At 54.0% G+C, this 21,092-nt stretch overlaps 10 protein-coding genes across 10 annotated transcripts; 7 read left to right on the top strand and 3 right to left on the bottom strand.

Moving 5' to 3' along the window:
* Window positions 1-1,456: 1,456 nt before the first annotated feature.
* Window positions 1,457-2,263, bottom strand: BZA05DRAFT_449457 (cutinase; the record flags this gene model as incomplete). The annotated part of the gene is made up of 3 exons (XM_051487361.1): window positions 1,457-1,713; window positions 1,766-1,843; window positions 1,894-2,263. 3 exons carry the CDS (start codon window positions 2,261-2,263, stop codon window positions 1,457-1,459), a joined length of 705 nt encoding a protein of 234 aa, XP_051334802.1.
* A 2,309-nt stretch (window positions 2,264-4,572) lies between these two features.
* Window positions 4,573-4,899, top strand: BZA05DRAFT_449458 (uncharacterized protein; the record flags this gene model as incomplete). Its single annotated transcript, XM_051487362.1, has 1 exon — window positions 4,573-4,899. The coding sequence occupies one exon, from the start codon at window positions 4,573-4,575 to the stop codon at window positions 4,897-4,899; it is 327 nt and encodes a 108-aa protein (XP_051334803.1).
* Window positions 4,900-6,711: 1,812 nt separating this feature from the next.
* On the top strand, window positions 6,712-7,113 carry BZA05DRAFT_449460 (uncharacterized protein; the record flags this gene model as incomplete). The annotated part of the gene is made up of 1 exon (XM_051487363.1): window positions 6,712-7,113. The coding sequence occupies one exon, from the start codon at window positions 6,712-6,714 to the stop codon at window positions 7,111-7,113; it is 402 nt and encodes a 133-aa protein (XP_051334804.1).
* A 743-nt stretch (window positions 7,114-7,856) lies between these two features.
* BZA05DRAFT_422787 (uncharacterized protein) lies at window positions 7,857-8,162 on the top strand (the record flags this gene model as incomplete). Its single annotated transcript, XM_051485820.1, has 1 exon — window positions 7,857-8,162. One exon carries the CDS (start codon window positions 7,857-7,859, stop codon window positions 8,160-8,162), a length of 306 nt encoding a protein of 101 aa, XP_051334805.1.
* A 656-nt stretch (window positions 8,163-8,818) lies between these two features.
* On the top strand, window positions 8,819-9,172 carry BZA05DRAFT_422788 (uncharacterized protein; the record flags this gene model as incomplete). Its single annotated transcript, XM_051485821.1, has 1 exon — window positions 8,819-9,172. The coding sequence occupies one exon, from the start codon at window positions 8,819-8,821 to the stop codon at window positions 9,170-9,172; it is 354 nt and encodes a 117-aa protein (XP_051334806.1).
* Window positions 9,173-11,812: 2,640 nt separating this feature from the next.
* Window positions 11,813-13,525, bottom strand: BZA05DRAFT_449464 (uncharacterized protein; the record flags this gene model as incomplete). The annotated part of the gene is made up of 2 exons (XM_051487364.1): window positions 11,813-12,343; window positions 12,662-13,525. 2 exons carry the CDS (start codon window positions 13,523-13,525, stop codon window positions 11,813-11,815), a joined length of 1,395 nt encoding a protein of 464 aa, XP_051334807.1.
* Window positions 13,526-13,911: 386 nt separating this feature from the next.
* Window positions 13,912-14,946, top strand: BZA05DRAFT_422790 (uncharacterized protein; the record flags this gene model as incomplete). The annotated part of the gene is made up of 2 exons (XM_051485822.1): window positions 13,912-13,962; window positions 14,605-14,946. The coding sequence occupies 2 exons, from the start codon at window positions 13,912-13,914 to the stop codon at window positions 14,944-14,946; spliced, it is 393 nt and encodes a 130-aa protein (XP_051334808.1).
* A 776-nt stretch (window positions 14,947-15,722) lies between these two features.
* On the top strand, window positions 15,723-16,133 carry BZA05DRAFT_449466 (uncharacterized protein; the record flags this gene model as incomplete). The annotated part of the gene is made up of 1 exon (XM_051487365.1): window positions 15,723-16,133. One exon carries the CDS (start codon window positions 15,723-15,725, stop codon window positions 16,131-16,133), a length of 411 nt encoding a protein of 136 aa, XP_051334809.1.
* A 613-nt stretch (window positions 16,134-16,746) lies between these two features.
* BZA05DRAFT_422792 (uncharacterized protein) lies at window positions 16,747-17,106 on the top strand (the record flags this gene model as incomplete). The annotated part of the gene is made up of 1 exon (XM_051485823.1): window positions 16,747-17,106. One exon carries the CDS (start codon window positions 16,747-16,749, stop codon window positions 17,104-17,106), a length of 360 nt encoding a protein of 119 aa, XP_051334810.1.
* A 497-nt stretch (window positions 17,107-17,603) lies between these two features.
* On the bottom strand, window positions 17,604-19,444 carry BZA05DRAFT_380357 (S-adenosyl-L-methionine-dependent methyltransferase). The gene is made up of 8 exons (XM_051481912.1): window positions 19,280-19,444; window positions 19,166-19,218; window positions 18,987-19,109; window positions 18,671-18,920; window positions 18,518-18,597; window positions 18,252-18,450; window positions 17,969-18,186; window positions 17,604-17,894 (listed from the first exon to the last, which is right to left on the bottom strand). Exons 1-8 carry the CDS (start codon window positions 19,313-19,315, stop codon window positions 17,852-17,854), a joined length of 1,002 nt encoding a protein of 333 aa, XP_051334811.1. The 5' UTR covers window positions 19,316-19,444; the 3' UTR covers window positions 17,604-17,851.
* Between the last annotated feature and the right edge of the window lie 1,648 nt (window positions 19,445-21,092).

Raw genomic sequence — 21,092 nt, forward strand, 5'->3', positions numbered from 1 at the left:
CGGCCGACGTCGGGATAACAGAGAAGCTGATCAGCCGCAACATTTTCTGTCATAGTCGTGCGTCCGGAATGTGTCAATGACGACCACAGCAATGCTGGAAGTGTTGGGCGTCCGAAATGTTACTATAAATGTCGCAGAAATGCTGGCAGACAACAGGAATGCTGGCAGAGGGATGGGATGATTGCGGCGACTCAGGCGGATTTGAAGGAAATTGGGGAGATGTTGGCTACCCTATGCGAGGACGATCTAGTTTAGATAGGTGATTGGAAAGGGTACAAATTTCAATGTGTATACTTTCTTAGCCCGACTTATCCCAACCGACCAGACCAAGTTTTTTTTGGTCGGGATATATCCCGACCGACCCGACCATACCCAAATTTGGTCGGGACTGGTCTATGTAGAACACTGCACCCCACCGGGGGTGGTGAAGGTTTTTTTTCGTTGGGGGCTGTGGTTCAACCCACGGTTTCGGCATGGGTTAACTTAACGATGTACTACAGCGATCACTCGCCGCGTGAGATCGCGTGCGCTCAGCTTGTACCCGGACTACTGTGATACGATCATGCGTTCGCAACGACTTGACCAAGAACTTGCCGTGAACGTAATCTTTTTTTTGCGAGAGAATAGCTTGGTTTGGGTTCCAGCTCGATTCCGTAATTGAGCAACTCTGGATTTGTGTGCTCGTAGGTTTTAGGTGCCTATGTTAGCCACGTAGGTATGATAGAGTATATACGCAAACTATGATTCGAGTGTGTAGCGGGAGTGGCCCGGGGCTCTCAGCTCTAGTGCCCTCCTCCTTCTCTCGCCTCCTCTCCGCCAGCCTTTGCAACGATAGCCCAGCGGCAGATAAGAAATAATCAGGTGCTGGGCGAAATCGAGTGACCTTGAAGGACCGCCACGTGACGATACGGAGTCCGGTCACCTAATAGCCCATGTTATCACTCGTTTTGACATAGGCTGACGAAGCAGAATATGTTTCAAAGTGGAACACCTTGATATTAGATTCGCCCGCTGTGGTTACTACGGAATATTCTTTATCCGGTAGGGAACTGGATAAGCCAATAAACACCCTGCAATCCTCCGGCCCCACGGATATGGAAATCGCCTGGGGCGATGCCTACCGGAGGAGCTGGAAGGGGCACCTCCTTGATACCGATAATTATTATCGTGCTCTTTGCAGGTCTTGCGATCCGGTAGTGCTGCTAAGTATGTTCCTGCTTCGCTGAAAGGTCAATGTTTCTGTTACCTCATCAAACCGATTTGCATCACAGCTATCTCACCACGTTTCAGTCGCCAGGTGGCAGTTTGTACGTTCCATCTAGGTAGGTATTCACAATCTTATCGTCGCCCGTATATACTGTTATACATATATCGAGGTAGCGCCACAGACCAGTCTGCAGCGATCCCACCCCACCCAAATCGACCCTACACCCACCACCCCCGGCTATCCACAGCCCTAACCTCCAATCTTCTCGACAACCCACCTCGCAGCAGCCGTGCCATAGACCGTAACATACATCAGATGTGCAAGGGTATTCAAACCCGAGTCGCAGAAGGTATCTCCAGAGTCGCAGTAAGAACGGAAGACGCTGGCGTACGACTCGCAGCTCTGGTCGCTCGTGCGAGGGAACAGCCCGCTGCCTGTCGACGTCCCCACGTGGTAGGTTTCGTCCTTGGTGTGGCGGGGGTCGCCCATTTGCAGGACTGCTACGACTGCGGGAGGTTAGCGGGGAAGAGTGAGGAAGGGAAGGGAAGGGGGACATACCCTTCGACGTGAGACTGGAAGCCATCGGCTCGGTCTTCGCGCCGATAAGCAATCCGCCGCCGCCGCACATAGCATCGCCTGCCATCTTGTTAGTCGTCTTCCCGACCGCATCCGCATTTACTACTTACCGATTATATGCGCCCCCTGCGAGTACCCCATGAGCACGATCTTCGCGTCTGGGCAGCTAGCCGCGTACGCCGCAAACTGCTTCTTTACCGCCGCGGTCCCCGCCTGCGAGGAGGTGTCATACGGTGACAAAAGCGCGGGGTAGTCGATTGCCTCCTGCGTCACCGTCTTGCTCGAGCTGCTAATCACTGCCGCTGCGACGCTGCCGATTACCCCATCGCCCGCCGCCTCGGTGGAAGCGCGCGCTACGAGGATGTGGATATCGCTGCAGGACGTATCTGCTCGTGATATGAGTGGTGAATGTGGCACTGCCACGGAAAGGGTCGAGAGCGCGAGGAGGAGGGGGAGGAGGGTGGGCGTGATGAGTGGCATCGTTGAGGTGGGCTAAAGGAATGAGTGAATGACGGTTGATGAGGTGGAATGGATATGCGCGGGATCCGTCTGGTATTTGTAGCTTTCCGTGAAGCTCCCGGTCTACTAGTAATGACTGCCCAGAGATGCTGCGATGCTGAGGAGATCGCGCGGTCCATTGTTTCAACTCCACGCCCTGAACCTACCGTTCCATAGCTTTGCCGGAATTCCGTGGACTTCCTCTGGAACAAACGGCATCCGTATGCATCGCCAGCATATTCCCCATTCCAACTTCCAACTTCTGGTATGTACCATTACCCCGCCTTAGAAAAAAAACCTAAGCCTCAACCTTGGCGCGACAGATATATTGCGCGATTACGTCCTACAGGCTACACCTCATCTATTGCACGCTCGATCGATTGCACGCGGGGTACCTGCAGGCTGCAAGGAAAAATAAGCCTTTTCGCCCGCCAGCCCGCACCACCGGAGATGGTGCGACATCCGGTGGGCAGGGGCATCTCTCGGTAGCGGGGCCGAGACTAAGACAGAGACCAGTGGCACTTCGCCGAGGCATAATTATTGCGCTAGCGGTAAGCCGCGGCTGCGGAGGTTCACGTAGAGTGCGGATGACGACTCGCGAGCCAGAGGTCATACATATACGGGAAATGAGGCGAATCTGACTCGCCAGTGGATGCGTATCCCGGTGTCCGAGCCGCTGGGATTTATTCCCCGCTGATGGAAAGGGCCCGATACCTATCGTATGTACAGTATCTGCCATGATCTATACATAGTAAGGTCGAATGCAATGATGATTAGACGAAGGAAACAAATACTTCCCCGGGTAAATGTTATCCGGTGATCGGGCAGGGTGGTCTCATCATTCCTGTCTCATCTCATGGGTCACGGTGGAGTCGGGATCCGAACAGGGGTCGACTATCGGGACGGGGATCATCGGTGATGCATAATCCAACGTCACCGTAACCAACCCAACCATAACCGTAGGGTGGGGGACGAGAGATAGAGAGTGAATCACGCGTACCACGGGTGAAGGGATGCAATCATGCAAATATAACAGTAGAGTAGATGACCGGAACGGCGGGAAGGAGCGAGACAGGATGCTACTATCGAGTCACGTTGCTGAGGTTGCGAACGTGGCCGGCATCCGGAAGAAGCGGAGCAAAGCGAATGAACGTTGCTGACATATGCTATTGCAGTTTATCTGTTTCGCCGCGATGTCATGGCATGTTCCGCACTTCCGATTGCGAGGTACATATAGTTACATGCATATCTGCAGGCTCTTCACGGCGATACTATCTACGCCTACTAAACGATTGCAAGTGCGAGTGACGGCGTTCCTGCAACGCATCATGATGGATCACCGATGAACCCTCCATCACGAAGAACAAGAAACGCTTTCGTTCATCACGACGCAGATGGTATTAAATACAGCCGAGTGAGCCCGACTCGGCGGAAAGGCGGACGAGAGCCTCTGTCCCGACAGGAAGCCGGTACTTAGCAATAACCTTATCCAAACCCCGGGTTCCGTATTTCCGACACGTGCCTCACGAGTCTTTCTCGCTCCCCCGACATGTCACGGGTGATGGCCGGACAGAACGTACTGGAGTCAACTGCAGTTTACTGCCGGACTGCAGGACCCCGTTCAGCAAAACCACAAACGGGACGGATTACGCTTTTCCCCTCCAACAGGCGAAGGAGACTGGAATGTTCCGGTCCAGTCCATCCGGACCGAAATAAAGTATGTGTTCTAGCCTGCCGGGCAAAATGGGTTTTTTATAAATAGACCGGCCCGCGGGGCAAGCGACTTGTAGAACACCGCACATAGCCAGCCCTACTAGGTTACCAAGGGCTTGGTGGCTGTGGCTCGCGGCAGCGATACGCAAAAAAGTAACATGCGTTCACGTAGAATATAAAATTTAGTTTTATCCTACATACTGGAGTCCATGGACATAAAGAATCAGAGCTATCGTACGGAACTACCCGCGGCTCCGCGGTTCTCCGGCGTCACCCCAGCAGCCATCACTCGGGATAGCGAGTGATGCTAGATGCTTCACCGGCAGCGACAAGCGTTAATAACGACTATCAACGGCGATTCAACTTCAGCACCAGAACCGCGTGGGTTATCTAATCTCCACGCGAGATCTCTCCTCCTCAACTTCGTCCCCCTCTTTCTCTCCCTCTCTCTCTCTTCTTCCTACAGGTAACACAACGAATCCCACGGTCGACAACCCCCCACCGATCAACAAATTACAATTATCTACTACAAACCGTTCGAATCAACAACCTCTACAATTTCCCCAACGCCAGATACAATGGCTACCCCTACCAGCCCCACCATCGAGACCGCCAGCCCCGCCTCTGCCTCGAACCACAAGGTCCTCGAGTTCTTCGCTTCACCAGCCGAGCTCGTGGATAGTTTGGTCGGCGTCGCAGCCGAGGCTGCCGACACCGACGATCGGATGGAGATGGACGTGGAGATTGAGATCGAGAAGGGTATCCAGATCGACATCGAGATGAACATGGAGGTGGAGATGGGGATGGAGGAGAAGATGGAGGATATGGACGAGGACGAGGACATGGGGGAGGATGAAGACGAGTATGAGGATATAGAGGCGGATTCGAACATGGGCGAGTACTAGGAGGAGGACGAGAATATGGAGGAGGCATAGGCCTGAGGGAGCGTTTTTTTCTCTTTTTTTCTCTCAATATTACCCCAAATACCCCTGTCAAACATATCGAATCGGTTACTTGACATGTCTATAAACAGGGCGGTAGGCCTCTATATATACACCTCCGTACGTTGCCGCTAGCGGCCCCTCGTCCGGTGGCGCCGCCCCGGCCAATGTTCTACATAAACCAAACCGGTCGGGCCGACTGGACGGGTCGGTCGGGATATAACCCGACCCGACCAGACCTGATTTTTTTCTGCTCGGGATATATCCCGACCGACCAGACCATACCAAATTTGGTCGGGACTGGTCTATGTAGAACACTGGCCCCGGCGCCCCATCGGGAGCGGCACTACCCAACGGCCACATCTCTGAACATGGGGGAGGACGAGGACGAGGACGCGGACATGTAGGTGGGTTCCGGCATGGACGAGGACAGGGAAGAGGATGAGGACATAGAGGACGATGCCTGGGTCTTCAGGAGCTGTTATCTTTTTATTTCGTTTTCAAATGTATCGCGAAAACTCCATCCTCGATGATTTTGTATGTTTTCGAGCACGCCACGACGCATCTCTAGTGTGCAGAAAGTGCAGAAAGATAAATCAAGGATCCCCACCAGACTCGACTCACAGGATGTTATTCACGCCGTGCATGTATGCCCGCCACCGCATAATATGTGTGTGTGCCGATAATATGCCCGGTCACTGTGTGATATGTATTATTCTCGAGGGGCCGGACGTCGTCGCCGAAAAGATGGTGGTTGCGCGTGGCCAGTGCTGGAAGAGTCAGTAAGAGGTAAACCATCTGTCAAGCCGTCGACGTCTAAAACATCCGCTCGCATCCATTCGTCGCTCTCATTTATTAGTCATTACATACAGAGGTATCGTAGGGCCGTATCCAGCTCTACTAACCCTTGGCATGTCGTCCGCAACTTGAGGCACCGATACGCCACATGCGTTCGTGTAGAGGCATATAATGAGTACCTCGATATCTTGGCCTTACTGGCGGAACCATGGGCTAGTTTGGCGAGCGAGAGCGCCGACGCTGCCGCCACCGATGAGGAAATGATGAATGGCGAGACGAGCCACATGGGAGGCGGAGAGAAGGGACAGATGATGAAAGTTAAGGCTCACAACAGGGCGGAGAAAATGGAGGAGGACGTGGACATGGAGGAGGGTGAGGAAGAAGATGAGGCCTAGTAGGGCGCCGGGAGCAGTTATCTTTTTCTTTCTTTCTTTCAAATTAATCGCGGACTACTACATCCTTAATGATTTTGTCTTCTTTCGAGCTCGTCTCGATGCACCCCAGTTATGTACCAGATAGTTGTAGGGTCGTAGCTAGCTCTACTCACTATGTACCTACTTGCAGGCTGTGTGTTCGAGACGGCTTTACACAACATGCGTTGCTGTAGATATGAAACTCTTGGCCTCTGCTTACAAACCTGAAAAGGCTTACACACGGCAGGCAAGCTGTCGTAACTACCTGCTGCATCGTGGGTCCTAGGGCGGCGCTGCATGCGCATCACTCGCCTCGGGTGACATCTGATGCCGCCACGGTAGCGAAAAGTTTCAATTACGACTCAACGGCGATTCAGCTTCAGCACCTCGTAAGATTACGCTTCGCTACTACTAAATCTCTCCCCCCCAAATTCTTATCTCTGTCTCTCTCTCTTTTCTTCCTCCTACAATCCATCCGACGATCAATAACACCAACCGATCAACAATTGTCTACTCCAAACCATCCGAACCAATAACCTCTGCAATTCCCTCGCCGAGAGAAACCATGGCCACCCCTACCACCCCCACCATGGATACCGCGAGCCCCGCCTCCGCCGACAACGACAAGGCCCTCGAGTTCTTGGCCGGACTGGCTGAGCTCATGGATAGTATGGCGAGCGGGAACGGAGCCGAGGCTGCCGACGCCGATGAGCAGATGGACATGGACATGGACATGGAAGTGGCGATGCAGCTGGACTTTTGGATGGGGATGAAGATGGATACAGATGTGGAGATGGGGATGGAGGAGAAGATGAAGAAGATGGAGGTCACGGCGGACGACGAGGACGAGGAAATGGGGGAGCAAGAGGACGAGTACGAGGACACTGAGAGGGGCGCGGGCATGGACGAGGATGGGGACATGGAGATGTGTGCGCACATGATGATCAAGGACATGGAGATAGCATAGGGCTTCGGGAATTGTTGTCTTTTTTTTTCTTCTTCCAATATTACCATAAATACCCGCATCTTCAATGACTTTTTTTATATCCTTTCAATCTCGTCAAGAGTGGCGACGCCGCGATAGTTATTTACCAGATACATGTAGTAGTTACCATAGGCTTGTAGCCAGGTATAAATATTGAGATGCCGACCGCGGTCCGGCACCGATATGCAACATGCGCTCCTGTAAAAATGGAAATTTTGGTTTCTCCGTGCTGGAGTATTTGTCCGAATGGAGGCTATCGTACTTACCCGCTGCTCCGTGCTTCAAAAGACAGAGATCATCAATTTATTTCGCATACCTCCTATCTACTTAGCCACTATGCGCTTTGTTTTTTCTTTTTGTTCTTTAATTAGGTACACCGCGCTTCTCCGGCAGCGCTTCACAATATATCACTTACAGCGAGTGACATCAAACGCCTCGACGGTGGTAGCGGCAAGGCTCACTAACGACTGAACGGCGATTCAGCTCGAGCACCGAGTGATTTGTCTTTTCTGCACGCGAGAGCTCTCCACTCCAACTATCTCTCTCTTCCTCTCTCTCTCTCTCTCTCTTCTTCCTCCTACACCATCCATCCGACGATCAATAACCCTCGACGATCAATAACCCTCGACGATCAATAACCCTCGACGATCTATAACCCCCAACGATCAATAACCTAACGATCATCAAATCTCTACTCCAAACCGTCCGAACCAACGACCGTAACAATGGCCACCCCTACGACCCCCACAATGACGACTTTCGCCTCCACCTCCGCCTCGCCCTGCAACGACAAGGCCCGCGAGTTCCTGGCCGGAATGGCTGACATGATGGATAGTTTGGTCAGCATCGGAGCCGAGGCTGCCGACGCTGATGAGATGGACATCGACGTGGACATTGAGATCAATATCAACATGGGGATGGACATGTGGGTGGACGAGAAGATGGATGATATGGAGGTCACCGCGGAGGACGAGAACGAGGACATGGGGGAGGGCGAGTACCAGGACGGAAACATGGAAGTGGAAGCGTGAATGGATGGGGACGAGGATATGGAGGTGGATGCGGACATGGACGAGGTCATGGAAGAGGCATAGGCCGGAGGGAGCTACTTTTGTTACGTTTTCAATATTACCATAAATATCCGCATCTTCAATGACTTTTTTGTATCCTCTCGATATCATCACCTGTCGCAACGCTGCGACAGGTATTTACGAGATTTACAGTTGTCGTAGGCTCATAGCCAGCCATAGTAGTGACCATAGATATGCGGGCTGCGGATCGAGACAGCGATACGATACATACGCAATACGTATTCCGTAAAATTGGCATTTTTGACTTCCTGTCCTGGAGCACTGGTGCTGAGTCCAAGCTGTAGTAACTACCTGCTGCATGGATGTGGTTCTCCGAGGGCGCTGCATGCGGCATCACTCGTAGCGAGTGACATCACATGTCTCATCCCAGCTGCAAGCCTCAATAGCGACTCAACGGCGATTCATCTCTAGTACCGAGTGGGCTTTCGCTTCGCCACCACTAGATTACTCCCTTGCAACTTTAGTTCTCTCTCTCTCTCCCTCCTACACCATCCATCTGACGATCAATAACCCCCCACCGCCACAACAAAATTACAATTCTCTACTACCAACCATCCAAACCCGCAACCTAGACAATTCCCACAACGGCAGACACAATGGCCACCCCTCCCTCCTCCGCCATCCAGACTATCGCCCCCTTCTCCGCCTCCAACGACAAGGCCCTCGATTTCTTGGCCGAGCTCATGGATAGCTTGGTTGGCGTCGCAGCCAAGGCTGCTGACGAAGATGAGATGGAGTTGGACATGGAGAATGAGATAGGCATGGGTATGGACATCGAAATCGAAATGAACATGGAGATGGGGGTGGGAATGGAGGAGAACATGGAGGATATCCAGGTCAGGTCGGGGGACGAGGACGAGGACATGGGGGAGGACAACAACGACGACGAGGACAAGGACATGGAGGAGGAGGAGGTCATGCAGAAGGGCGAGATAATGAATGAGGCATAGGCCCGTGGGAGCGTTTTTTTCTCTTCTTTTTTCAGTATTACCATAAATAACCGTATATTCAATGACGTTTTTGTATCCTTTTGATCTTATGATGAGTCGCAACGCCGTGTCAGTTATGTACCACATACATACTAGTTAGTTGTTATCATGGGCTCGTAGTCAGCTCTGCTCTACTCTTGTAGATATCCTATTCTGTCGGCACTCTAGTCTCGGTTCCCCTGCGCTGGCGGTGTGTGCTTGCGCGGCGGGATATTGGGCAGTGTGGCCGGGATCTGGTGTTCTCTCTCTCTCTTTCTCTCTCTCTCGTTCTCTCGTATTTCATTCCCATTATCCGCGGGCTACCGCCGCCCCGGCTACGTTCCATTCGATCGGCCTAGTTTAGCCGACTTCAACATCAATCGCGGCGGCGGTGTACACCCCTTCACTCTTCCGCCGCCGATAAATAACTCGTGGCGATTGCGATTGCGAGATACATCTTCAGTTTATATCGCATGTAGCCCTTCTAGCCTATGACGGACTGGCACTCCTTCCCTGCCCACTCTGGCCGGCCGGGAGTTGAGACCCCGCCACCAGCCAGCACGATGTGGCGACGCTGCATGCCAAACCAAAAACACCATACGGAGCTGCACCCAGGAGATTTAGGTACCTACGTACTTTTCTTTATTTCTTACTTCCTCGTAACGAGCGCAGACACAGTACTGTACTGCTCCGCGCGTCTCCGGCGTCACCTCACACTACAGCACTTGATGCGAGTGACATCACATGCCTTTTGGCAGCGACAAGGTTCTATAACGACTGTCAATGGCGATTCAGCTCTAGCTCCGAGCGTTTTGTCCTTTGGCTACTCGCGATCCCTCCTCCCAAACCCCCCCCCTCTCTCTCTTTCTATCTATCTCTTTTTCTTCCTCCTACAACATCCATCCGACGATCAATAACCCCCACCATATAACAATTCTGTACTCCAAACCGTCCGAGCCAACACCCTCAACAATAAAATCAGCGAACTACACAATGGCCGGCACCATCGCCCTCAGCATCAAGACCGCCAGCCCGGACGCCGCCGACGCCGACAACCAGATGGACGTTGGCATGAAGACGGACATGGACATAGAGATGGGCATGGAGATGCACATCCGGATGGGGATGAAGATGGATAATCGATATGGAGATGGGGATGGAGGAGAAGATGGAGAAGATGGAGGTCATAGCGGTCGACGAGGACGAGGACATGGGGGAAGAAGAGGACGAGTACGAGGTCATGGACGAGGGCGAGGCCATGGAGGAGGGTGTGGGCATAGACGAGGGCGAGGCCATGGAGGAGAGTGTGGGCATGGACGAGGAGATGAAAGAGGTATAGGCCTCAGGGAGCATTTTTCTTTTTCAATATTACCATAAATACCCGCATTTTCAACGAAATTTTTGTATCCATTCGATCTCGTCAGGAGTTGCGACGCCGCGGCAGTTATGCAGCAAACAGGGCTGTCAACCGTCCGTCCGGACTACAGTCCACTAGTGGACTATAGTCCCATCCCGTCCCGGGCAGGCTATCCAGAGAACTGATCCATTCCGCCCGGAGGATGGAATGCCTGGATACCCGCCAGGTACCTATAAGTACCTAATAGCACTAGCGTGCTATGCTGACTACTAGTTTGCGAAGTAGTATGACCACCAACAGAATTTTCAGACTCGAGCAGAATTTTCAACGTCGTCAAACAATCGACCTCAGAGGATAGAAACTGCTGTTAGTAGGAATAGGGATGACGTGAAAGTTCTGTACCGTGAGAGACACTTCGAAATGGAGCCGCACAGCCACACATCCCCACACCGGCGCCACTGTGTAGCGCCACGCCGCTTGCATTGTCCTAGTGTTCCAGTCAATTCCGGGCCCTGTAGGGTATCCGTCCTCATTTCTCCAACCCGGAAGACTGTAGTCCCCGGTCTCCTTAGCCCGACTAATTCCGTCCCGGGCCGGGCAACCTCAAACACGGACGGGACGGACGGTTTACAGCCCTGCGGCCGATGCGAGGAAGTTGGTGAGGAGGATAAGCAGTGATTGGGTGTGGAGCGGAAGCAGAACACAGTGGAGAGACGCCACCGGGGCTTTCACCTTGACTGGCCAGGGCGGGCAGGAAACGGAGTTCGTGGGTTCGCCATAGTCTAGATACGCGGCATGCGGAATAAAACAGAAAGATCTCACTCTCGATCACAACCAGCAGTTTCGACCCACGACGAATTCGCGCCGGATAGTCAAGCCCCCAGCCACGACTGCCTAGAACTACAAGCAATCACGAAGAACGGCACGGTTTTTTTACTTTTTTACTTTTTTTCTGGATTTCTATTTAAAAAAAAAGATGACAGACATTACACCCTTCCATAGTCTCCTTGTCCCACCATTGGAAAACCTGGATCCGCCGGTCACTAGGAAAAGGTATGGACTCAATTGCAACTACACTCGAGCCTGGAAAATACTCGAGGCAGAGGGGAAGGGGGGAAAGGAATTATCGAGGAAGCAACGTAGAAACAAAAGGAAAATGAGGACCTACCTTACAAGGAGGCCATATAGACCTCCTCGAGCCGCTGTCTGACCTCTTGCAGCCACACACGCCCCTCTTCCAGCGTTGCCAACATGTACACCTCCGCCTAGTGTCGCAGTTGCTCCAGCTGCTGCCATCGCTGCTCGCAGAGCCAGATGAAAGACACCCCACCCATACGAAGCAACTCAGGCTGCTGCTGAGCCCACAAGACCAACCTCTGGTACGTCTCCAGCAGGCCGGCCTCGCTCTGCGTGTTGGCCACAGCTAGTGCCTCTGACAGGTAGTCGTATTGAAAAGAGACAATACGCTCGTACTCACGCTCATGGAGCTGGTACTCCTGCAGAAGTTGCTGCCGCAGCGTCATCAGAGGGGCGCTGCTAGGTTCCGGCTGCTGTTGCGACTGCCGCTGCAGCTCTTCGTACCGTCGCAGCGCTTGGACCTGCCGCTCCCCGTAGATCATCAGACCCGTCTCGAACTGCTGCTGTTGCTCGGTCTGGGTGAGGAACGTCGGAGGCGCGGACGAGATCACTTGCTCAGGTACCGGTGACTGTTCCCTCTGAGATTGAGCCTTCAGCGGCTGTGGCTGGACGGGGGTAGAGGCTGGCCCGGGAGCAGAAGTAATCGGCGCAAATTGCACCTAAGCCTGGGCCAGAGCTTCGGCCTTCGCTTGCGCGATAGCGTCAGCTGTTGCCCGCTTCTTTGCCAGAAGCCGGGCCTTCTTCTGCTCCGCCTGGACTCTGGCTTGCGCCCGAGCCTGAGCGTCAGCATTTGCTTTCGCAATTCCCTCAGCTGTGGCGTTTGCCAGCCTCTGCTCGTCCGCATCACGGGCAGGTTCCCGAGCTTTGGCATCCGCTTATGCTTGGGCTTGGGCAGAAGCCCTCGCCTTTGCATCAGCTTCCGCCTGAGCTCGATCACGAGCCTCAGCTTCCACCTATGCCTACTTCTGGCGGGCCACCTTATCAGCCTGTGCGCGAGCACGAGCCTCAGTGGCCGCCTGAGCCTTGGCTGCCGCCTCTTTCTGGAGGTCCATTTCACGGGCCCATGCCCGAGCCTTGGCCTCTGCTTCTGCTTGGGCTTGGGCAACAGCCTTCGCCCGCACATCCGCTTCCGCCTGTGCCCTAGCACGATTGGTCTCAATTTCCTCCATTGCCTGACGCTGGAGCTCAGCATCACGAGCCCGCGCTTGAGCCTGAGCATCCGTTTCCACCAGAGCTTGGCCAAAAGGCCCTGCCCTCGCATCCGCTTCCACCTGCTGCCTAGCACGAGCCTCAGCATCGGCCCTGCCCATGATCACCGCTTCCGCGAAGTTTCTTGGCTTGGACCTTGGATTGATCTCCCAAGTCAAGATCTGTCTGAAGGCTCCGAGGACTTTCGTCTTCGTCGGCTTCGACAGATCCGTCCGCGTATCGGCCATCTTCTTCATCTGCCGAATCTCATCTGCTAGCAGTGCGACAGCCACAGTGTTCCCCTTCTTCCAACAATCTTGGGCGGCCACCACGAGCTCTTCAGCCCGCTTTACCAGGCCCCTGTCGCGCAATTCGGTCAAGGCCGGAGGTGGGGAAAACCCAGAGACCGGCCGACGCGAATTCTCCGCGTGCGGTAACTTGGCGCCGTCTGGATCCTCGGTCGCCCGTCTCTTCGACCCGGTGCTAGCACCAGGGTGGACGGCGTGACCGGGACCAGGAACGGACGCAGGTGTTGCTGGGGGGGCAGAGGGGGGAGGAGGAAGAGGAGGGGCTGGGTGTTGACTTGCCGTCCGGGACGTCCACTTTGCGGGTGGATCCCCTTCAGGTTCGTCCGTCGCAGTTCTTTTGAACATGGTGGGGGTGGGGGAAATGTGTGGAAAAGTGAAGATTGTAGATGGTGGGGGGGGGGAAAGTGGTCAAATGGGTGTGCGATGTAGAGAAAAAAAGAAGAGGAGAGGAGGGGTGGGGATGGGGCTTTTTATAGTTGAATCTGCTATCGGCGAAAACCTGTTTTCGACCTCAACTAGCCGTTGCAGCCCTTCATGTGCTGTCACTCGACACCTGAAAAACTATTTGGCCGACAGTCAGATGACTGAGGCCACGTGGAGCAAGATCTCCATGCCCTAGAGAGGTAGTAAGAAATGCATCAATGTTCACATTGATGGCAGCAATATTCTCCCGCTATTTGTGGACAGTATCATGATAATGCCTGCCGTGGCTGGAGGCACCGATACGCAACATGTCAAACTTTGGATCGGCGGCCAAGCTTAGGCGGCGCCTCAGTTTTGAAGTGAGGTCTCGCCGCGGATGATATTACGTTCTTCTTTTTCTCGGTATCAAATAAGGTATCTCCTCCTGTCTACCGAGATCATCCAACGCAACATGCGCTCCTGTAGAAATGGAATTCTTGATATCTCCGTAATGGAGCATTTGTACCGAATGGCGGCTATCGTACCTACCCGCTGCTCGGTGCTTCAAAAAGTAAAGATCATCCATTTATCTCGCATACAGCCTAACTCCTTAGCCACTATCCGCCACTTTTTTTTTCTTCTTCTTTCATTGGGTGCTCCGCGCTTTTCCGGCAACGCTTCATAATGCATCAGTCAATGCGAGTGACATCACATGCCTCGCCATAGCGACCAGCGTCAATAACGACTCTCAACGGTGATTCATCTTCGACACATGGTGAGCTTTTGCTTCACCGCCACTAGACTTCTCCTCCCCAGCTTCCTCTCTCTCTTTCTCCCTTTCTCTCTCTCCTCCTCCTCCTACAGCATCCATCCGACTTTCAATAACCCCCCACCGCAACAACACAATTACAATTATCTACTACCAACCATCCAAACACACAACCTCCACATTTCACCAAACGCCAGACACAATGGCCACCGCTACCACCACTACCACCCACACCATCAAGACTTTCGCCTAGGCCTATCCCTCCAACAACAAGGCCGTCGATATCTTCGCCGAGCTCATGGATACCTTGGTTGGCGTCGGAGTCAAGGCTGCCGACGCAGACGAGATGGAAATTGACGTGGAAGTTGAGATTTATATGGGAATGGTGATGGAGATTGATATGAACATGGAGATGGTGATGCGGATGGACGAGAAAATGGAGGATATGCTGGTCAAGGCGGAGGACGAGGACGAGGACATGGCGGAGGATGAAGAAGAGGACGAGGATATGGTCGCGGGTGCGACTATCGACGAGGATGAGGACATGGATGAGGGTGATGATATGCACGAGGGCGAGATCATGGATGAGGTATAGGCCTGAGGGAGCGTTTTTTTCTCTTCTTTCTCAATATCACGATAAATACCCGCATCTTCAACAATTTGTTTTGTATCCATTCGATCTCGTCACGAGTCGCGACGCCCCGCCAGTTATCTGTCAGATACATACTAGTGTTATCGTGGGCTCGTAGCCAGCTTTAATCTACTCTATATATCCTGATTCCTGGCTGGTCGGATCTCGAGTCTCGGTTGGATCTCCAGTGCGAGCGAGCGAGCGAGCGTGCGTGCGTGCGTGGGGGAGCCCGTCGCGCCTGGCGCGACAGGCGTGTAGAATACGAGGTACTTACAAAGTAGTTATTGTAGCGCCGCATGCTTTCCCGTAAAAATTGAAATAGAACTTTTGGTTTCTCCAATATATAGGAAGGTATGAACATACGGAATCCAAGCTGCCGTACAGAACTACCCACTGCTCCGCGCTTCTCCGGCGGTGCTTCACAATGCATCACTCCAGTCGAGTGACATCACAAGCTCCTTCGCCGCGACAAGCCTCACTAACGACTTTCAACGGCGATTCAGCACCAGCACCGATTGATTTGTCTTTTTTCTAAGCCCGATCTCTCTTCCCCAACTTCCTCCCTCCCTCCCTCTCTCCTCTTCCTCCTACATCGTCCATTGCACGATAAATACCCCCGACGATCAATATCCCCCAACGATCGATAACCGCCAACGATCAACAACCCCCGACGATCAACAATTCTGTATCTCAAACCTTCCAAACCCACCACCTCTGCATTACAATCCGCGACCGAAACAATGGCCACCCCTAACAACACTACCATTCCCACCGTCAAGACTTTCGCCTCCGCCTCTGCCTCGCCCTCCAACCACAAGGCCCGCGAGTACCTGGCTGGACTGGCCGACATGACGGATAGTTTGGTCGGCGTCGGAGGAGAGGCTGCCGATGCCGACGATTGGATGGAAATCGACCTGGAGATCGAGATGGCCGTAGGTATGGAAATTGACATCGCGATGGATATGGAGATACAGATGGGGAGGGAGGAGAAGATGGCGGATATGCAGGTCACGGCGGACGGCGAGGACGAGGATATGCGGGAGGACGACAACGGCGACGAAGACGAGAACATGGAGGTAGTTGCGGGAATCAACGAGGATGAGGACATGGAGGTGGATGCGGGCATGGATGAGGTCATGGAGGAGGCATAGGCCGGATGGAGCCACTGTATGTTACTTTTTCAATATTACCATAAATGTCCGCATCTTCAATGACTTTTTTTTTTCCTTTCGAGCTCGGCGCACTGGCCGCGAAAGTTATGTAAAATAACAGATCCTTACGAATTAGTTATTGTAGGCTCGTAACTAGCTCTACTAACGATCGACTGATCGGCAGCGGCTGGAGGCACCGATAGGTGCGCAACATGCGTTCCAGGTGAAGAATATATAGAACCTCTGCTTTCTCCGAACATACACGAAACTATGTACATACGGGACCCAAGAGACGTACAGAACTGCCCGCTGCTCCGCGCTTCTCTGGCAGCGCTCCACGATAGATCACTCCGCCCGAGTGACCTCACATGCCCCCACGGTGGCAGCAGCTAGTGTGAATAACCATTTTCACTGGCGATTCAGCTTCAGCACCGGGTGGACTTTCGCTTCGCCGCCACTAGACTTCGGCTCCCCAACTTCTTTCCTCTCTCTCTTTCTTCTTCCTCCTTCACCATCCACCAGAAGATCGATAACCCTCCACCGCCACAAAATAATTCTCTACTCCAAACCGTCACAACCCACACCCTCAATAATACAATCAGCGAACTACACAATGGCCAACATCACAGCCCCCACAACCAAGACTTTGGCCTCCGCCTCCGCTGCCAAAGACAAGGCCTTCGATTTCTTGGCCGTGCTCATGGATAGCTTGGTTGGCGTCGCAGCCGAAGCTGCCGACCCTGACGAGATGGAGTTGGACAAGGAGACTGGCATCAATATGGAGATGGGGATGGAGATGCGGATGCAACAGAAGATGGAGGATATGCAGGTCGCTGCGGTGGAGGAGGACGAGGACATAGGGGAGGATGAAGACGAGGACGAGGATATGGAGCTCGGTGCCCGCGTGGACGAGAATCAGGATATGGCGGTGGGTGAGTACATGCAGGATGGCGAGGACATGGAGATGGTCTAGGGCTTCGGGAGTCGTGATCTTCTCTTCTCTCTTACAATAACATTACCATAACTGTAATCTCAATGACTTTCTTTGTATGCTTTCGATCTCGTCACCAGTCGCGACGCCGCGACAGTTATGTACCGGTACATTTACTACCTGTGTAGTAATCCCATGCTCGTAGCCAGCTCTACTCTAATCTGGATATCCTAGATATCCGGTCGGAACTAGACCGTCGAGTCCCGGTTCCCCAGTGCGTGAGTGCGTGTGCGAATTTTACGCCGTGCGATTGGGATCCGCTGATCTCTCTCTCGTATTTCGTTCCCATAGTTCGCTGACTACCGCCATCGCGGCTGCGTTCCGTTCGATCGGCTCCACTCCAGCCGCTTTCAACCGCACATCCCACCACCTCCGCCGCCGACCAATGACTCCTGGAGCAAGCCGGTTCCCCGCCGGCCAACGAGATCGAGAGAAAGCGAGTGATATTCCCGGAGTTACACTGTTATAAATCGCAATAAGCGCCATACAGGTAACAGCTTCATGTTCCGATTACAGCTATACTACCCAGCCCAACGAGGTAGCCAGCCACTGCAGCCTATATACTAAACGCACGGACAACCGGTTCGTATATACAGTCTCCCGCCAGCGCAAAACTGGGCAGCGCAAGAATAACAACCGATGGGAAACTATCCATTGTACAAAAAACGATCCACCCAATTGCCCACCGACGCACCACCGGAATCGGTAGTGGTCGCTGCCTACCAAGCTACGTGCCGCCTGTCTCCGGTTTCCGGCCGATGACGTGCCACCTGTGTCGTACGGTTAGTCTACGCGTAGTAGTTTGGTGATGCGGATGGGGGCGGGGGCGGGGGAGGATGCATACATAACCTGATAAGCGTGAACCTTCCTACTCTCGACATCCGCCTGGGCGTTCTTGCACATGTTCATGACCGTATCCGCGCTGAGGCCCAAGAAGCGGGTCATTGGCGCCATTCCGTAGGACTCAAAGCCGGTTGCACTGTTGAGCGCACCAATGAAGCCGGCCCGTTTCATCTGCGGGTTTTTCGGCCAGCCGCCCCATGGCTGTTTAAACTGTTTTACCTGGAGACACGGGATGTGTCAGCTCGGTGGATAGGTAGCCACGGGGGTGGCTGGTGCAAGCTTACGGTGACGTCGACGAACCCCGCCTCCTCGACCATACGCTTCAGCCCGTCGCCGGTCGGCTGCATCAAGTTCGCGATCGAGATCGCCTTGACGAAGTTCGTCATGTACGTTTCCAGCGCCGAGCCTTTGTACGAGTCGTCGTCGCAGTACGTGTGCGTGCCTATCTCGGCTAGCTCGACGTATCCGCCTCGCTTGGTATGACTGGCGCGCACCCGGTCAGCAGGGGGGGGGGGGGGGGGAGGGGGGGGGGGTGGAAGTGACGACGAACAGGTACATCTGCTCAAGATATTTCCGCCAGTCCCGGATGCTCTGCGCGACGTTGCGCGAGTGGATGAGGTCGAAGTAATCCTGTTGGAGTTAGTCAGTCGGTTGTCGGGGGCGTGATTGGCAGCACGCTGCTGCGGTCATGTGTAGTAAATACCTTGCGGAAGGTCCACTCCCCCTCGAGATCGTCGACTTCGAACCGGACGTTGGGTACCACCCACTCGGGCTGGATGGGGCTCAGATCCACACCGACAACTTCCGCCATTGGGAAGAACTCTCCGGCATCCAGCGCCCAGATACCCGTGCCGGTGCCGCAGTCGAGGATGTGCTGGGGATTGTCGCCGATGGGCGCCACGAAGAGCGAGCCCTTGAGCAAGAGCAGCTGCAGATGGTGGTACATATCGAGACTTCACCAGCACAGATTTAGCTGTGCACTACTGACGACGGGGCGCCAACGCACTGGGGGTACCGACCGGTCTTGCTCCGTCTCGTCGTTGGGCAGCAGGTACTTGCCCTCCTGCAAGCGGTGGTAACGGCGGCCATTCTCGTAGACGTAGTCGACTATGGACGAGGTTATGCTGTGTGTGGAACTCTCGCTACGGTGCGTGTCAGTCGTCGGATTGTGCGGCTCTGGAGTTAGGTGAGAACGTACAGGGTGGAGGAGTAGTCCGAAGACGAGAATTCCGGATCGGTGTCGACTTCCAACTAGACACCGTCAGCGCCACGGACAGCACGGGTACCTCACGTTCGCGACAGGTGGACATACCGGTAGGTGATCGGCGACGTCTGCTGCTGCTGCCATATTTGAGAGAGGTGGTGGAGGTTTGGCGGATTGTAGGGTGGGGGGAGGGAGGGCTTCGGGTATCCGGCGGCTAACAAGGGATAGAGACCGATAAGTGAGGACAGAGATGAACGGCACGGCGGCAACAGCGTACTTATATATATATCGGGGGGGGGGGTGGGGGGGGGGGGGGGGGGTAAGCGCAGCCTACCTTCCTGGGAGGGATGCGCAGGACTACGCCAATTCCGATCCACGACGGTGCCGTGTCGTGCAGCATGCAGCATTGATAGTGGTTCCCGGCTTGGCGGTCCAGATACCGGGGCAGCGCCACACACCTGCATATGACGGCGATGGGGGCGTGGAACAGACTTTTTGGAGCGTCCTCCGCGTGTCCCCGTGGTACTCTATATACAGGCCAGCCGTTTCGGTGCGTGTCTCGACCGAATGCCTTTGTCTCCAGTCCACAGTCTTCCCAGATCGGCGTGAGCTGGAGTAAAAGCAACTGTCTTGGTGACTGCACGTATGGGGACCAGTGCAGCAGAGAAATTCCGGCTGCAGTGCTGGTAGCGGGTGAATTTTCGCATCGGATGTTCTGCCGCGGTTTTCAGGCAGTGCCTCACACAACATCACTCGCAACGAGTGATGAAATATGCCTCGACGCCGGCGACAAGGCTCAATAACGACTAGACGGCAATTGAGTTCCTGGCATCGCATGATCTTCACACCCCCCTTTGTCTCTCTGTCTTTCCGTGTTTTTCTTCTTAATCACCACCGCCAAACGCTCCAGACACTAAGTAAACACCACACCGAGAATGAAAAAAGCGAAAACCACCACTGCGAGTCTACGGCAATTGTCACAATCTCAAAGAAGGCTATTGCTTCCATTCCTACCACCTCCACCCCCACGCCCACACCCACTACCGGCAATAACGCCACCCTTGAGGCAAGCAGAAGCTCCCTCGACATCTTTGATTTCTTGGCCGAGTTGAAGACCTGCTTCAACTCTCGAGGACGACGAAGATGACGTCGCGTCAACGAGGACCAACAGGAGGACAACTGTGTAAATATATTACCATGATTTATTTGGGTCGCAAGCAATTACTGATTAAACAAAAAACGTATGATCCGTGGGCTGTGAGCGATAAAGTGCTACATAGTGGAACGGACTGCACAGTGCACCGTGCGCATGGACGGCGCAGTGCGGCCGAAAGAAGCTTAACGTAGGTAGGCGGTTGACCCTTGCTCGGCAGTGACCACATCACTCCATACCGGTACTTCGGTACGGTCTTCCCCGCGGATCGGCGTACACTGGAGAGCGGTCGGTAGATACATCATACATCATAATTCTTTACCCAACTCAATCTTATCCTTGCCACGTGGGTGCCACACGGCGGTGACGGGATGAACAGATACCAAGATCCTCATGCAGCACAGCGTAGTAAACGTAGGTACTGCACCCGTCGGAAATCTTTTCATCCACCCCGTTCTTCTAGACGTTCGTTCCCAGCACTGCGCAGTCTTCAGTCTCCCTACTAGATACCACGCTTCTCAGCTACAGGCCTGGTAATCGTCCGTCCCGTCCGTCCGAGGCTGTGCCCCGGGCGAGACGGAATTTGTCGGGCCCGGAATGTCAAGGACTATAGGTCTCCGGGCAAGCCGGAGGACGACCGGGCCCCATTCGGGCCCGGAAACTCTGGCGCTAGTACTAGCCTTGGGCAGTGGTGTAGTGGCGCAGCAAACAGGAATGAAGCCAAGGAGTTGGCAGCACGGCGAGAATTAAGGAGTTGGCAATGGGTAC

The sequence above is a fragment of the Tricharina praecox genome (genome assembly GCF_024521635.1).
Source record: "Tricharina praecox strain CBS 144465 chromosome Unknown BZA05scaffold_47, whole genome shotgun sequence".
NCBI classification, from domain to species: Eukaryota; Fungi; Ascomycota; class Pezizomycetes; order Pezizales; family Pyronemataceae; genus Tricharina; species Tricharina praecox.

Coding starts and splice junctions, on each gene's coding strand:
- BZA05DRAFT_380357 (XM_051481912.1), bottom strand. CDS start 19,315: ATGGCAGCAGCAGCAGACGTCGCCGATCACCTACCG. Junction 19,219..19,279: donor ACGTCGCCGATCACCTACCG/GTATGTCCACCT, acceptor GACGGTGTCTAG/TTGGAAGTCGACACCGATCC. Junction 18,187..18,251: donor CGGGGTTCGTCGACGTCACC/GTAAGCTTGCAC, acceptor CCGTGTCTCCAG/GTAAAACAGTTTAAACAGCC.